The following is a 13,385-nucleotide window of genomic DNA, read 5'->3' on the forward strand; positions in this document are numbered from 1 at the left end:
GAACAAACAATGCATCCCCAGGAGACATTACATCTTCATGCAGGTCCTGCAGCGGTCCACAAGCCGTACTTCCAAAGAGGGGCAACTGCTAGTCCTTCTCTGGCAGCCACTGCCACCTCTAGGTATCTGGGGGACGGGTCTTTGGGGAAGGACGATTTGGAAAAACCTACGTGAGCTGATACAAACAAAGCACAGGATCCTTCTGGCTGGAACCCATGCAACTTCTTAACGATCATGTCTTCCTTTTGGCCTACATAAATGCTTAAAAAAATCCTTCCATAGGCCCCAGGCCACCATCATCCTATGCCAACTTAAACTGCCAAATTTGGAGGTCTCCTCGTCTTAACTATCCTACAGTATTTGACACTGACTCAAGCAGCTCAACACTGCCCTGCCTGGGCTCCATGCCCCACCTACCCCTCCCGTCACTCTTCATTCTTGGCAGGCGGCTCCTCCTCTGCTGACTCCTTAGATGCAGGTGAGCCTTAAGGTTTTGTCCCATTGACCTCTCTTCCAAGTTCATTAACTTCCTCAACTATGAGCTTATGCTGAATGCCAGTTCTACTTTCAACCCATCAACTCTTTCATGAGCTTCAGCATTTCCAGTTGTCTAGTCCTAGACACCTCCAGATGAATACCTACCCACCTCCCAAACTTGATAGATAAACACCCCGTCATGGAAGAGAGAGGTGCATGTGAACTGTGCCTTCTGGAGCTGTGCAACATGATAGGGCTGGCCCAACATCACCCTGATAGTAGAGGGAGGTTCCCACATGATGAAATGATTAAACCTTTTCTGAATGAAGAAACAAGGGTTGAGGATACATAACTTAAGTCTAAAAATTAATTATGGGCATATGGATATGGAGCATGGACTTAGGAAATCCTGGACTTAACAGACCGTAGCATATGCTTCAAAGTTTAAAAATGGTATTTTCTGGGTGGGGGGGAAGTCTCGCCTAAACAACAAACTCTTAGGCTTCACAAAATAGTAAAATAAACACTTTGGGTATCTTCCATGGACTGCGGACTTAATTTTTGTAATAAAGTACATTTAAAATACAATTGCCACTCATTAACACTACCATTCATTTTAAAAGGGTACTAGAACAGAAGAACGTAATTTCATAATAAGGGACATATACAAGTTGCTTTAAGCAAAGAATCTACTAATTGTCTTGATTTTTTCCCCCCCATCATCACAGATTAGTGAAAAGTGTAACAGACAACCACTGGTCCAAGGATCTATATATATGGATGCCACTGGTTTAGGTTCTGGCTCAGAGTTTAGGACACAGTTTCTCAAAGTATACTCCATGTAAAACATTAGTCTCCTAAGATTCCATGAAAAAAGGGTTCCCTGGTCTCAAATAAGTTTGAGAAATATTGCATCCTAGAGTTTCCTAATCTTAGGGATTCGTGATGCTCATATTGTTATAAAGGTTCTGAGAATCTTTTCAGAAAAGAAATCTGTTTAACTCTGACCTTGGCAGCATTTATATACTCTGCCTACGATAATCCCCTAGGATGAGTGTTCTTTGGTCACACTCAGAAATACGCTGGGTTAGGGGAAGAACAGGTACAATTCTAACTTACTGAAGTTGACGTCTTAAAGCAGAGAAATGTGATCCCTTGACTTATTTAATACTACCACCACCAGAGAAAGAATCCTTACTAGTCAGAGTATGAGTGCACTGATGGGGCCAGTCTGATCATCTTTGGTGGGATTTCTGATGCTCTGATACTCATCACTAATGCTCCTGTTTGTTGAGGCTTTCTTTCACAATAAAAAAGTCTTCCTTCTAACTTTGGACCAGAGCTCTCTGGAAGCGCTGACCTCTTACAGTAGTGACAACTTTAGGAAATGAAGTCTACACTCAGCAGTCACCCTGGAAATTGAAATGACGATGACATGACCCAACTTCAGGTTAATAGGGTAACTTGCCTGTGGAAAGTAAATCCCAGAATTCTTTGAAAATCCTATTCAGTGCTCCCCTTCCTTCTCACTGAAGAGGGCACTTGTGCAAGGCCAGCTCCAGCACCTCCCATTTCTCCAGTATTCTCCCTGTGAGTGGTCTGACACAGTTCTGCATTTAAGTTGAACCTAAGTCGAGCAGAGGCCAGTTTTTTCCCACATAATACCTCCTCAGAAGAGTCTCAATGGCCTAAAATGATCTAACAAAGGCACACAGGACTCAGTATTAATGGTGGAAGAAGAAAAAGAACATTAGTTTTTTGTAAGTATTTTCATCTTAGAATAGAAGCTCTGCAAGAAAAGGACCGTGACTCTCGAGTCAGCATGAGGGACAGGGGCATCACAACTTTCCCTGGCCTCTCTAGCATTTCGAACTGGATGACGGTCTGGCCCCTCCCTATTCTCATGTTTCTTCCTGCTCTGTGAAGGAATGATATAAACCAAGAGAAAGGTGACAACATTTAAAAGACTTTACTCTAGGGGAGACTCCCCACATCCACACACCACACTGGAGTTCAGAGTAACAGTGATTTGTGTTTAACAGAAATTTAGTCAAGATATTGAAGTAAAGAAGGCATTTGGAATTTATAGAAATTCTACATTTACAGGGAAAAAATTCATTTGGTGGTTCTCTGAAGCAAGGGTACGCCTAAGATAAAACGGCCTAAAGATGCCAATTCAGGATATTGTTTCCTTCACAATAAGAAACTTTAAGGAAAGTCTATTGAAAACAGTAGACTGTTTGCCTTCGTACAAACATTAGGTATAATAAGAAGATTAGAACTTATCCAAAGTTCCAATATGCATGCATGCGTGCAGGGAAGTTAATTCTGAAAAATCTCTGACTCGATAATTAAGCCCTCTGTACATGAGTAGATGACTAACGCCTGTTGCTTGAGGAAGGTTTTGTTTAATGCTGGCAGCAGGTGAACTCCAATCATGTAATGAAATATCCCGACACGTGCCCTACACAAACTAGCACTAACTGCTGGTTTATGGAGTGGAAGGCCAGGATTTGGTTCCTTAGGACTCACGCAGAGTAGCATCTCTCACTTGTCCCTCAATCCCAGGTGAAAATCTCGAAGAAAGGCACTGCCAGAGTTCTTCGCGTGAGTTTAACAACGATGGCCAATCACAGGAAGTGCAGAAGGTGTGGGTGCTGAGACAGGATGGCGCTGCCCAGGCACTGACTGTCCACTTTGACCAGGCTCATCTAAGCACTTGACACAGATGTTACTGAAACCAAGTACTTACATAGTATTCAGCAGAACTGACGGGACTTCCAGCCCTGAGAAGTAGCCTCGGAGGGAGGGAGCCAGCGCATCTGGAAAGACATGTAGGGATAAGGCTGTGAACCAGGGCTCCCACTGGACACTCCCATTCCTCACAGAGCATCCTGCTGGGCTGCCATCCCCTTAACTGTTCTGAGACTGCCTGTGGGCAATCCTCCCCCCAGGGGCTGAGAAGAGCCAGAGCAGCTCCAAAGAAATTTTCCACACCTGCTGCTGAGTACAGGGGCCAACCTCTCAGGAAAGCGCCCACCTCAAGGAGCACCTGAGGTCCAGCAGCTCCCCTGCTCCCATCTCCCTTTTCACAGTTAAGAGCTACTGCTGGGCTAAAATCTGGCCCAGTGAGCCCCTTCTTCCATACTCACTCAGCAACACCTAAGCTGGGGGGCAGGCTGGCTAACGGTTTTCTGAGCAGGATGTGGAAACATGTATCTGCTTTGATAAGGAAGGGATGGTTCATGACCCATTCATGCCTGTGGTCGCCGGACTTCAGCTTCTGCTCTTATTCTTTTAGAAAAGGGGTTCTGGCTTCTTGGCACTGTGTGGTGTTTGAAACCCTGTGCCCTCTGCCCACTCTGCTGAGAGGGACCCATAGCCCCATCTCTTCCATTAGGTTTCCAAAGTGGAAGGCTGGCCCCAAACACAAATGGATTGACTGATACTTTGTCCACTTGGCAGAAGGTTCTGGTCTTGTACTTGAGGACAATGTGAAAAAAACAAAAGGGCAACTGCACTTTGGCTTTAACAAAGGTCAGTTTTGCCCCAAGCCCTGGATGGAGGCAAGAGATGCTTGCATACTGCTCCTCTGTGTACACTGGGGAGAGATGGCCGCCCCATCACACCATGAGCAACACAGGAAGCTGGGATGGGGCAGGGAGAGTAAATTACAACAAAGGGGGAAGCTGCACAGGAGAGGGCTGGACGGCCCACGGGGAAGCGGCATCCTCCCCAGTGTGGCAGGAGAAGGACTGCTTTTACCAGGTCTGGCCCACACCCATTCACCTGAAAGTTTCTAGAATAGCATGCAATGCTGGAAGGAATTTTACCGTGACAAATGTACTTCAGTAGTTTAATAAAACATTTCTTGCTGCAGAACCCCTTTTCCTACGGCACCTTATTCAGGTCTCCAAAGTCCGAGCAGACAGATGATGGGGCATTCCAATTGGGGTGGAGGAACAGGGGCCTGAGGCCTGAGAGGCAGCTCAGCAGAACCAGGGGCTCCGGGGATTATGAAGCCACCCCGCCTCATCTTACCTGATTTTACTGGTGGGGAACTCAATTGAGGTCTGGGTCTCTGAATCACGTCCCCATGGTCACAGAGCCCAGGTCTCAGGCTCCACTAGCTCTCCCACCTTGGTCCTAAGAGCCGGGCCGTCCTGGAGAAAGCCCACACAGAATCCCTGCCCTGCTGCCCTGGGCCACATGCAGAAGTCCTTGGAGTTTCCTTCTACCCCACGGGCCTCCTCACAGAGCGGTCATTTCTTCTCTGGCAGAGTGAGGGTCATACTGGGGGACTCCTTCCCAACCTGGGGGAGAGGCGTCTGGCCTCACTTCCTTGGGAAATGGGGGCTCAAAAAGGACCAGTGATGCATTTTTGAGCTTCTGCCTACACCAAGAATCCATCTCAGGGGACCCATTGGGCCAGCTGTGCATTAGAGACCTCCTGGGGGACGACATCAGATATTACTAGAAAATCAGATTACCAGCTCGAATGGGGTCCCTGTACTGTGACGGCAAAGCTGTATACCTCGGGAGCCACCAGCAGATACTGACACTCATTTAAGGCAGAGCCAGTCGTTTTCAATACTCATAGCAATTAAAGGGACAAGGGACAAGAGGGTCCAGAACTCTTCACATGCAGGTAGGCTAAAAAAACAAGTTACTTTGGGAATTTAGGAGTATATGCAGGATAAAGGAAAGAGAAATAACGGGGGGGAAATGTGGGAGGTGGTAGGGCCAGAAGGGAGGGGAAGGGTAGAGTACAGGGGAGGAGGGAGAGAGGGCAGAAGGGAGGAGAAGACAAAAGAGAAAGACACAAAGAGAAATTTCATACCTACCCATGGCTTATGGCTTTGTGCATCTGAATCCACTTGCTCACTAAGCAAAGGGCAGAGTTGGAGCTGCCTTCCTGAGACAGGTGGTAAAGGTAAAGGATGGGACGGGGGCACAGCCCTGTGGCAGGTGGGGGGCTGGGAACCTAAACACACAGTGGAAGGATGGGGCTGTGTGCACCGGGATGGAAGGAGCGCAGTGGTGACAACTGGTGCTGCCTGGGTGTGGGGCTGGGGTACTGAGCCCACGAGGCCAAGACATGATGGTGTTTCACAGAAGAGACACAGGAAGAGGGAGGGCTGACCGGGGGCTGGGGAAGGGGGGCAGCCACAGAGTGGATGGCATGATTCTTGTTTCGGTGAAGGTGACTGCAAGAAGGAAGGCCCTCATCTCCCGTGCGTCCACTCCTGCCTCTCTGACCACCTGTCTCACACGCTGGCCTCTTCCACCCACACAGCCCTTGCATTCTCCCTGTTGCACCCTTGGCTGTGGTGTGTGGGACCAGAGTGCTACAGTTAGTTTGGTTTAGAACACCCGAGCACTCCAGGGTGACAAGCAGGCTGATTCTGAGCTGTAGTCAGCCTGCTGGCCGATTCTCAGGGGGGTTGTAGTTGTGATGGAATCAAGGCAGGCCCCAACTTCATCACTCTTGTGCCCCATGGCTTGAACACTAGTGCACTCGCCAAGAGGCGCAGCTGCACCCACCTTCCAGCAGAGGGCAGTGCTCCCCAGGCCAAGCCTGAGCTCACCAATGTTCCTGCTCAGTGGGGCAGAGCAGCAGCGCTCATAGGGCAAAACTGCTCAGCCAGGCAGCAGGCCCGGTGAACAAGCTGTTTTGTGCTAATCACTGCTGTCCTCCAACAAGGAAAAAAAAAAATCACTGCTGTACTCTGGAAAAGAAAAAGAAAAGGTTCACCCTTATACCCACTGGGACTGCTTGTTCTGCTGTGGTTTTTGGCCCCAGGTCACTTGTGGCCACTCCTGCCCATTGCCTAGGGGCTGCTTCAGGTGCACCATAAACATGGGAAACCCCTGGGTCCCCTGACACCCTCTCCAGGGACAGTTCAGCAGAGATGACGTCTGCACAGTTGACCTTCCATGTAAAGGCAATGATCCTGTCTGCAGAAAAATGCACGTGTGCTCACACACAAATCCATACTCAAACTGCACACTCACGATCTTGCACACAATTCCAGGGGCTTCTGAAGTCCCTGTAAGAACCTCTAACATAACATATATGATCCAGACTAACACTGATACTTACTCTATGCCAGAGCTGCTAAGCACAGACACGGATTGTGACATGTAAGTGAATAAGCAACATGGAAGACTCTGGGACACTTCTCCACTGGAACTTAGTGACGATGATAGTTGTTACTATTACAACCCACTATCCAGGGGCCACACTGAGATTCTACTGTCTCACTTCTTCAGGAATTGTCTTCTAAAATGCAGTGCCCCTGAAAGGATAATACTGAAGTCCCTAAGACCTTAGCATGGTACCAGCTCCTGTGACTGGTAACACATTGAACAGGAGGAGAGCACCCACAAAAAGAAAGAACTCAGAGCCAAAATAAAATGGAATGCTAGAGAAAGTAGTAAATACCCATAGAAATAATTTCCATCCTCTTCCATTTACAGATGAGGAAACCAAGGCCCACAGGATTAAAATACATTCCCAATAATGTTGCCAAGGACAGGAAGACCTTGACTGGTCTCCAGGGTGGGCCCTCAGCCTGACCCACCAGCCATTCCACAATGGTTTGCAGTGGTCTGTGCTACAGAGCACGGCGTAAAGCACTAGAAGAGTAATTATTTGCATTGTACTATACCCTGTCTAGTGATTGACTGATGCCCATCATCACACTTGCCTTTAAACAGTCACAAGAAGTGCTTACAAGGTGCCTAGCTCAATTAATGGTAGCCATTACTCGTAAATACCCCTTGGTTTAGCTGTTGTCTTCTCTGTGGAATAAAAGGATAAGTCTAGACCAGTGGTTCTCAGAGTGTGGTCTCTGGACCATCAGCATCAACTGGGAACTTGTCAGAAATGCAAAAACTCTAGAGGAGGAGCCAAGCACCTCCATTTAACAAGGCTTCCAGGTGATGATGACAAATGCGCTCAAGTTTGAGACACTGCTCTTGAATAGGGCTTCTAACAGTGTGGCTGGAAGAAGTCTAGACTAGATGCTCTAAGGTCAAGTAAGCTAGAGATAAATGCAGTCTATGCCCTTTCAGCAGATTCCAGATACACATTAGCACATTAAAGTCTCTGAGAAGTTCCACAACAAAGAAACCTGTTTGACGTGATTTAACCCTGGGTTTCCCAAGTTTATCTGACCACGGAATCTTTTTATTATGTAACAGCTACTAATACCTGTGGGGTGTTGAGAAACGCTGGTCTGGAAGGCCTCTTTCAGTGGTGACATTCACTGGATCTAAGAGGCAGAGGCGTGCCAATATGGCATCCAAGTTTCTAGCTCTTAACAAAACTAGTTAGAGCTGGAAGATCGCCAGACTAAATGGGGCCCTGGAGGTTCCTTTATAAGGAGCAGTAAGGATCTTCTTACCTTTCCTCATGCAGGTGCTGTATCTGAATGCAGATTTCTCCAGCACCACAGATTCAGAACCAAGCCCTTCCCTTTTTAAGGCATGGATATTCTAAGATCGGTTTCTACCTCTATTCCCAAGATGGAGCCCAGAACACCCTGCTGGCGCTTTCCCAACCTTGAGCCAACTGCAGCTGGCCACTCACACATTCTTTAATTACAATCACTTCTGGCCCACTCGCTCCAGGCCTTAAGGATCTGCTCTTGAGCAGAATCACCAAATAAAGCATGTCAGATCCTACAGCAAACTTAGTTGAAGGCTGCCAGGCTGAGGAGAGGCTGCCAAGCCTCTGGTTCAAGAAACTCCAAACTCACCAAATTAAACTGGACTGATTTGCAATGCAAAATGATCTTTATGGGACTAATTACAGGGTTCTTTTAAATAGCACCCCAGATTCCTAATAAAGCATTCACCCAAACTGGAAGAACACTTTTCAGGAATTTCTGTTTCACGAAACGAGGCCCACTGAGGATCACTCTGCAAGGAACATCCATCCCCATTGACCCCCGAACCCCAGTCTGTCAGCCCATACTCCTTCTCAGCAGACACAGAGGGCAAGAAATGCAATCAGCATTCTTTCCTACTTGTCTGGCATCTAATATTCCTTGCCTAAAGCAAACAGACAAGCTGCCATTATCTAGGCAAATGTCAAGATTTATATGAACTGGTCCAAAAGTTAAGTCTGCCATTTGACCCACACCAACAGCTGGAAAGGAGGAGAGTAGGAAAGGCCTGGCTGGAGAAGGCCATGCTCTGGGGCCAGCCCTGTGCTCCTGCAACACCTCCCAGTCTGGACAGTGGGACACTGCTGAAGCCTGAGCCCAGGAAGCGACAAGGCCTAGACCCCATGAGCAAGGTCCTAGGCCTGTGAATACCTCCTGCTCACAACAATCAAGGCTGGACTTAATTAAACATAAGCCTTCAGGGATAATTTTCTCTTCTAGGCTTTCAGACTCTTTCCTTGTCTGTCCTAAGCACAAGCCAGGCTCTTGTTTCCAAACAGGCATGTGAAATGTGCTCAGACATCCCAGAAGTTCACTCAAGACGCCACTCAGGTCGAGGGCACCCAAGTGTGTAATACCCTGTGTCAGATTAAGTCCACAGTGGTTGCTGGTCATCCATATTTAATTTTGTCAGTCTGTTAATTTTTAACTATGTTTGCTATCAAGGGCCATTAGAGGTCCCCAGGAGCTGAGCTCGGTGAAGCGAGAAGTACTTCGTGGCAGAGCGGATGAGGCTTGAAGTGGGGTGTCCCACTTTCCCATCCTGTCACCAAGTTCTGGCCTTCCCTACCAGCAGCACAAATCCTGAATAAAACATGATCCCATTTGGAGTTGATTTTCCTTTTTTTCTCAAATGGTTTTCCTGTCACAAATGGTTTTCTTCAAGGAGAAGTTCACTTTCTTTTTATGAAGGCTACATTTTCTAATTCCAAAGTTTCTTTGTGGCCTTGGTTTTGTTTCCAAAGCAGTTAGAATTCACATACTTGATCATATCTGGGTGCCTATTCCTAGAAAGGAGGCCAAAAACCCTGGGTGGACGGCCAGCCGACCCAACCAGAGCCTCACCTCAGCCCACAGCACAGCCACAGGCCACCATTCTTGCCCTGGGGCCAGCTGCTTCTCTTCTTTACCAAAGCATACAGCCTGGGTCCTTAGGCTTCTTTTGTTGGAGTGCGGATCGTGAGTCCCTGCACCTCAGCTGCTTCTTAAGCTACAAAGGGAGGGCTCCGGAGCCTCTGGGCCATGCCAGATCAAGTTCTGACAAAAAGGAAAAGAACTATTTTAATAATTACTACTCTATGCCAAGCATTTTCTTCCCTCAAAATAACCTCCCGAAGTAGGTGCTCATTCTTCCTACTTATGGTTGAGGAAACTAAGGGTCAGTGACGTTAAAATAAACTTGCCGAAAATTCCAAAGGTAGCAGAGTGCGTGGGAATTCTCATTAACATCCGGCCTCTTTGACTCTAAAACACTGAGCCTCGATTATGTGTCAGGCCTTCCACACCATCCTACCGTGATGGTCAGACCACACGTCTGTGAAGAATCCCCAGGAAAAGGCGGGTTCATCAACAGTGCTTACAGGTGTGACTTACTGAGATGCAGGGCCAGGCTCTCACTGCTAACGAGCTCAGGGAAAACAGATATCGGCTCCTGGGTGTTGAGCCTTACAAAGGACAAAGTGAACCGTGCATAAGAAACCTAGAAAACACAGCGCACCAAATGAACGTAATCCTGCTTCATCAGGAGCAGGCTCCATCAGGAGGAGGCCCACTTTGAGATGTTCTCTCAATCACAGCAATGGTGCGTTCTAGGAGGTCTTACTGGGATCAGCAACCAGGGCCACAGTACTAGGGCCTGACTGGTTTCTGAACAGCTGCTGCCGAAAGCTGCCCAGTGTGGGGAAGTTGGGCCCAGCAGCAGCAGCAGCAGCAGCTCTGGCCAAAAGAACAACTCTCCTCAACAACTCTGGCTGAATGACTCTGGACTATCTGAAGAGGCCAGTGAGGACAGGACACATGCGTATCTCTCACACCTCACTAAGGGGCTCCTCAGGTCTCCAAATACCAAACAGCAGAGGAGGGGAAAGACTCGGGAGGGACAGAGAGGGTAACGAGGGAAAGGGTATTTCTTGGCCAGGAGTGTACTGAGATCCCCTGGGGCTTAGCTATGAAGCGGATAATCTCCCCAGGCACAAGATATAACTCCACCGCCTGGAAATGAGGCTGAGGAGAAACCTAGCACAAGGACTGTGGGAATAACCAGCCAGAAAGTCCAGGGAGGACTGAGCCGGGTGACCTGTGGGTCTTTCTCTTCTCCAGTTTCTCTGATATGAAAGCAAGATAAGGCAGCAGCTGGAAAGTTCAGGGACAAGAGGTTTGAGTAAAGCAACCCACACAAACCATTTGGTCTCTCTGGGAATTCAGCTGTTTCCTACTCCATCTAGTTCCTGTCAGGGAGAGGCTTTCTTCTAGCAGGCGTGTTGGGGCCTGGCTGTGGGGGAGACTTCCTACGAGGGGACAAGTCTTCTCTGTGCCGGCACAAGCTGTGAGACCACACCGCTGGACGTAGGGCAGACGCTGTCACTCGGTGATGTTGGTGGCTCTGTCACTTGACCTTGCTCACCTGTCCCTCATTCATTCTTTCCAGCCTCTGGCCTTCATTTGGCTGCAGCCCTGAGGACCCTGCAGCCCCGTTAGTGTTGTGAAGACATGCTGGCTGTTCTTAACGTTTGAGCCATCACAGCCTTGTGGGTAGGCCAAGTCCTGGGCTTCCTTCTCCTTGTTGAAAATTCAAACCCTCCTGAAAAGGCTAACATTTACCAAACCCCTTACTGCATGCCAGGCACTCTTTTAAGTGTTATACATGAGGGATTATTAGCCCCACTTTACTGAAGCCCAGAGAGGTTAAGGAACTTGTTCAAGTCAAGGTCACACAGCTTGTAAATGGCAGAGCCTGTGTGTGACCAGGCAGCTGCACAGCCTGCACTTTCAGCCTTATGTTCCTGCCACAGACTCAGAGCTCTCCTGAAGGGCTCAAGTCCCAGCACAGGCCAGCCTCACGAGGCAGGCAGGGAAACAGCCCAGAGCAGGGGTTTGGGAAAGGAAAGGGGCCTTTGTGCCCCTAAGAATTGGGAGACGCACCACCCCAGGCTCAGAGGGGGCTGGCACTGTGAGAACAATGCCTGGTCTACCTGCCCCAGGTCTCCTATGAGAGTCAGGCCACCCACAGGCTCCCAGATGACCAGAAAGCCAAACAAAATCGGGAAGCAGACAAGGCTGGCACGTTCAGGAGATGGAGCATCCAGGGGTGGTTTCTCCTTACAGCCTGACCTTCACAAAGCTGCAGGTTTAGAGGAAAAGGTAAATGTCAGAGGATTAATGCTTTCACTTATGTCAGAAAAAGATTTAAAGCCTTAGGCTGATCAGCCCAAAGGCAATTTCTGCAGTTCTCAAAGCTGTGGTCTTCCGAACAGCCCTGAGCCCTGGGTTGCAGGAAGACAATACACCTTTGGGAAAACCAGTCCTCAAGGACGAGGACGTCAGGGGTAAAGGGCTGATGCCATCTGGGAGGCACAGAAGCAAATGCCCTGAAAGTCCCAACTCCTCCCTTAGCTCTGGGAGGTTGGCCGGTTGGTGAGGTGCCGAGGCCGTCTCCCATGGATTTTGTTCACAGGTCCACTATAGGACTGATCACCATTACAGCAGCGGCTACTGCCTTCTGAACAGGAAGGAGGTAGAAGTCGAAAAACAGTCCTTCCTGTGTGAGTCCCAACATGTGCCTGGGTAGGATGCTGTGCTGCCATGCCACAGGGGCTGTGTGCTCACCTGAGTCCACAATCACACCTGCCTTGCTCCCTGCCTCCCTCAGGACACTCCCTCTCACAGTCTATGTACTTAAATCATATCCCATGACAAGCCAGACCTTCTTGTGTCTTATCTTGGTATTCTCTTTAAGGCATAGTTAGTAACACAGGAGATGCATAATGAAATTTGTTCTTTAAAAAGTTTTAAAATGCAGTTCACAGAAACTGCACAGTGCTACTGAGTAAACACCTGGGTACAGTGTGTGTGTGTGTGGGGGGGGTGGTGGCAGGTCCTGCAGTCAGGCCACCCACACACCATTCCTAGGCCCATCTCTCCCCAGGTGATAGCCCTTCCCTCTTTGCCTAGGTCTCTTTTCCCATGGTCCATTCTTATATTTATTTTGGGTTTAACTTTAAAAATTTTTCCAATGTGTCACAAGGGACCTCCTGAGGGGCATGTGCTGCCCCGGGGAAGTCAGTGTTAGTATTTGAAAACCTTTTGTTTATGTGCAGGTGACGTGTTTCAGTCATCAGCTGGAGAGCAGCCCTGTAGGAAGATGTGCTGCTACTCAGGGCAAATGAGGCCTCTGAAGAAGAAACAGGTGCCAGGACTTGCTCTCTTAGTCCCACTTACCTGCAAAAGTTTCTGGCCCAACAATGTGACTCTGGTCAAGGGGAAATGGTGTTCTGTTTCTAGAATGTAGTGAGGACAGCATGCTTTAATGACTTTCTCTCTGCCCCATCAGCAACAAGACTAAAAACAAAAATGAACCCAGACTCAAAAAGCTGAGGTGTGAATACGAGGTGACAAGAACAGCTGCATGATTTCTTCAGAGTATAACTTTTCTTAGAGCCATGGAGGAAACCTTCCTCTGTTGTTCAGAGTGACTTGCATAATATATTTAATAAATTTCAATTAGCAATGACCTTGAAAGTAAACAGGATGATCACTTCTAAAAATGTTAATGATCTTCTTAGAATCAGATGTTCGCTGCACCAAGTCGTCCTTTCATCTCTAAACACAATCATGCAGTACTGAGGCTGGTAGTTCTATTACCTTATCCAGTACTTCTTAACAAGTGGGATCTGATGTCAAATACGCATCTTCAATTTAGAGATGGAGGCACCAGACCACACTCTGAAGCTAGGGCAG

General features: G+C 48.2%; 1 protein-coding gene across 16 annotated transcripts in view; it reads right to left on the reverse strand.

Moving 5' to 3' along the window:
• Positions 1–13,385, reverse strand: part of RBPMS (RNA binding protein, mRNA processing factor) — a 170,929-nt gene that overhangs the window by 11,214 nt on the left and 146,330 nt on the right. For 7 of the 16 annotated variants that reach the window (XM_070598105.1, XM_070598111.1, XM_070598104.1 and 4 more), the window contains 2 exons: positions 5,322–5,461; positions 3,230–3,299 (listed from right to left, as the gene is read on the reverse strand). In XM_070598105.1, the coding sequence (XP_070454206.1) occupies positions 3,230–3,299; positions 5,322–5,461 (210 nt within the window). The remainder of the gene's footprint in view (positions 1–3,229; positions 3,300–5,321; positions 5,462–13,385) is intronic. The other 9 variants (XM_070598120.1, XM_070598122.1, XM_008533818.2 and 6 more) reach the window with 3 other exon arrangements.

This window comes from Equus przewalskii, chromosome 28 (genome assembly GCF_037783145.1).
Source record: "Equus przewalskii isolate Varuska chromosome 28, EquPr2, whole genome shotgun sequence".
Classification (NCBI taxonomy): domain Eukaryota; kingdom Metazoa; phylum Chordata; class Mammalia; order Perissodactyla; family Equidae; genus Equus; species Equus przewalskii.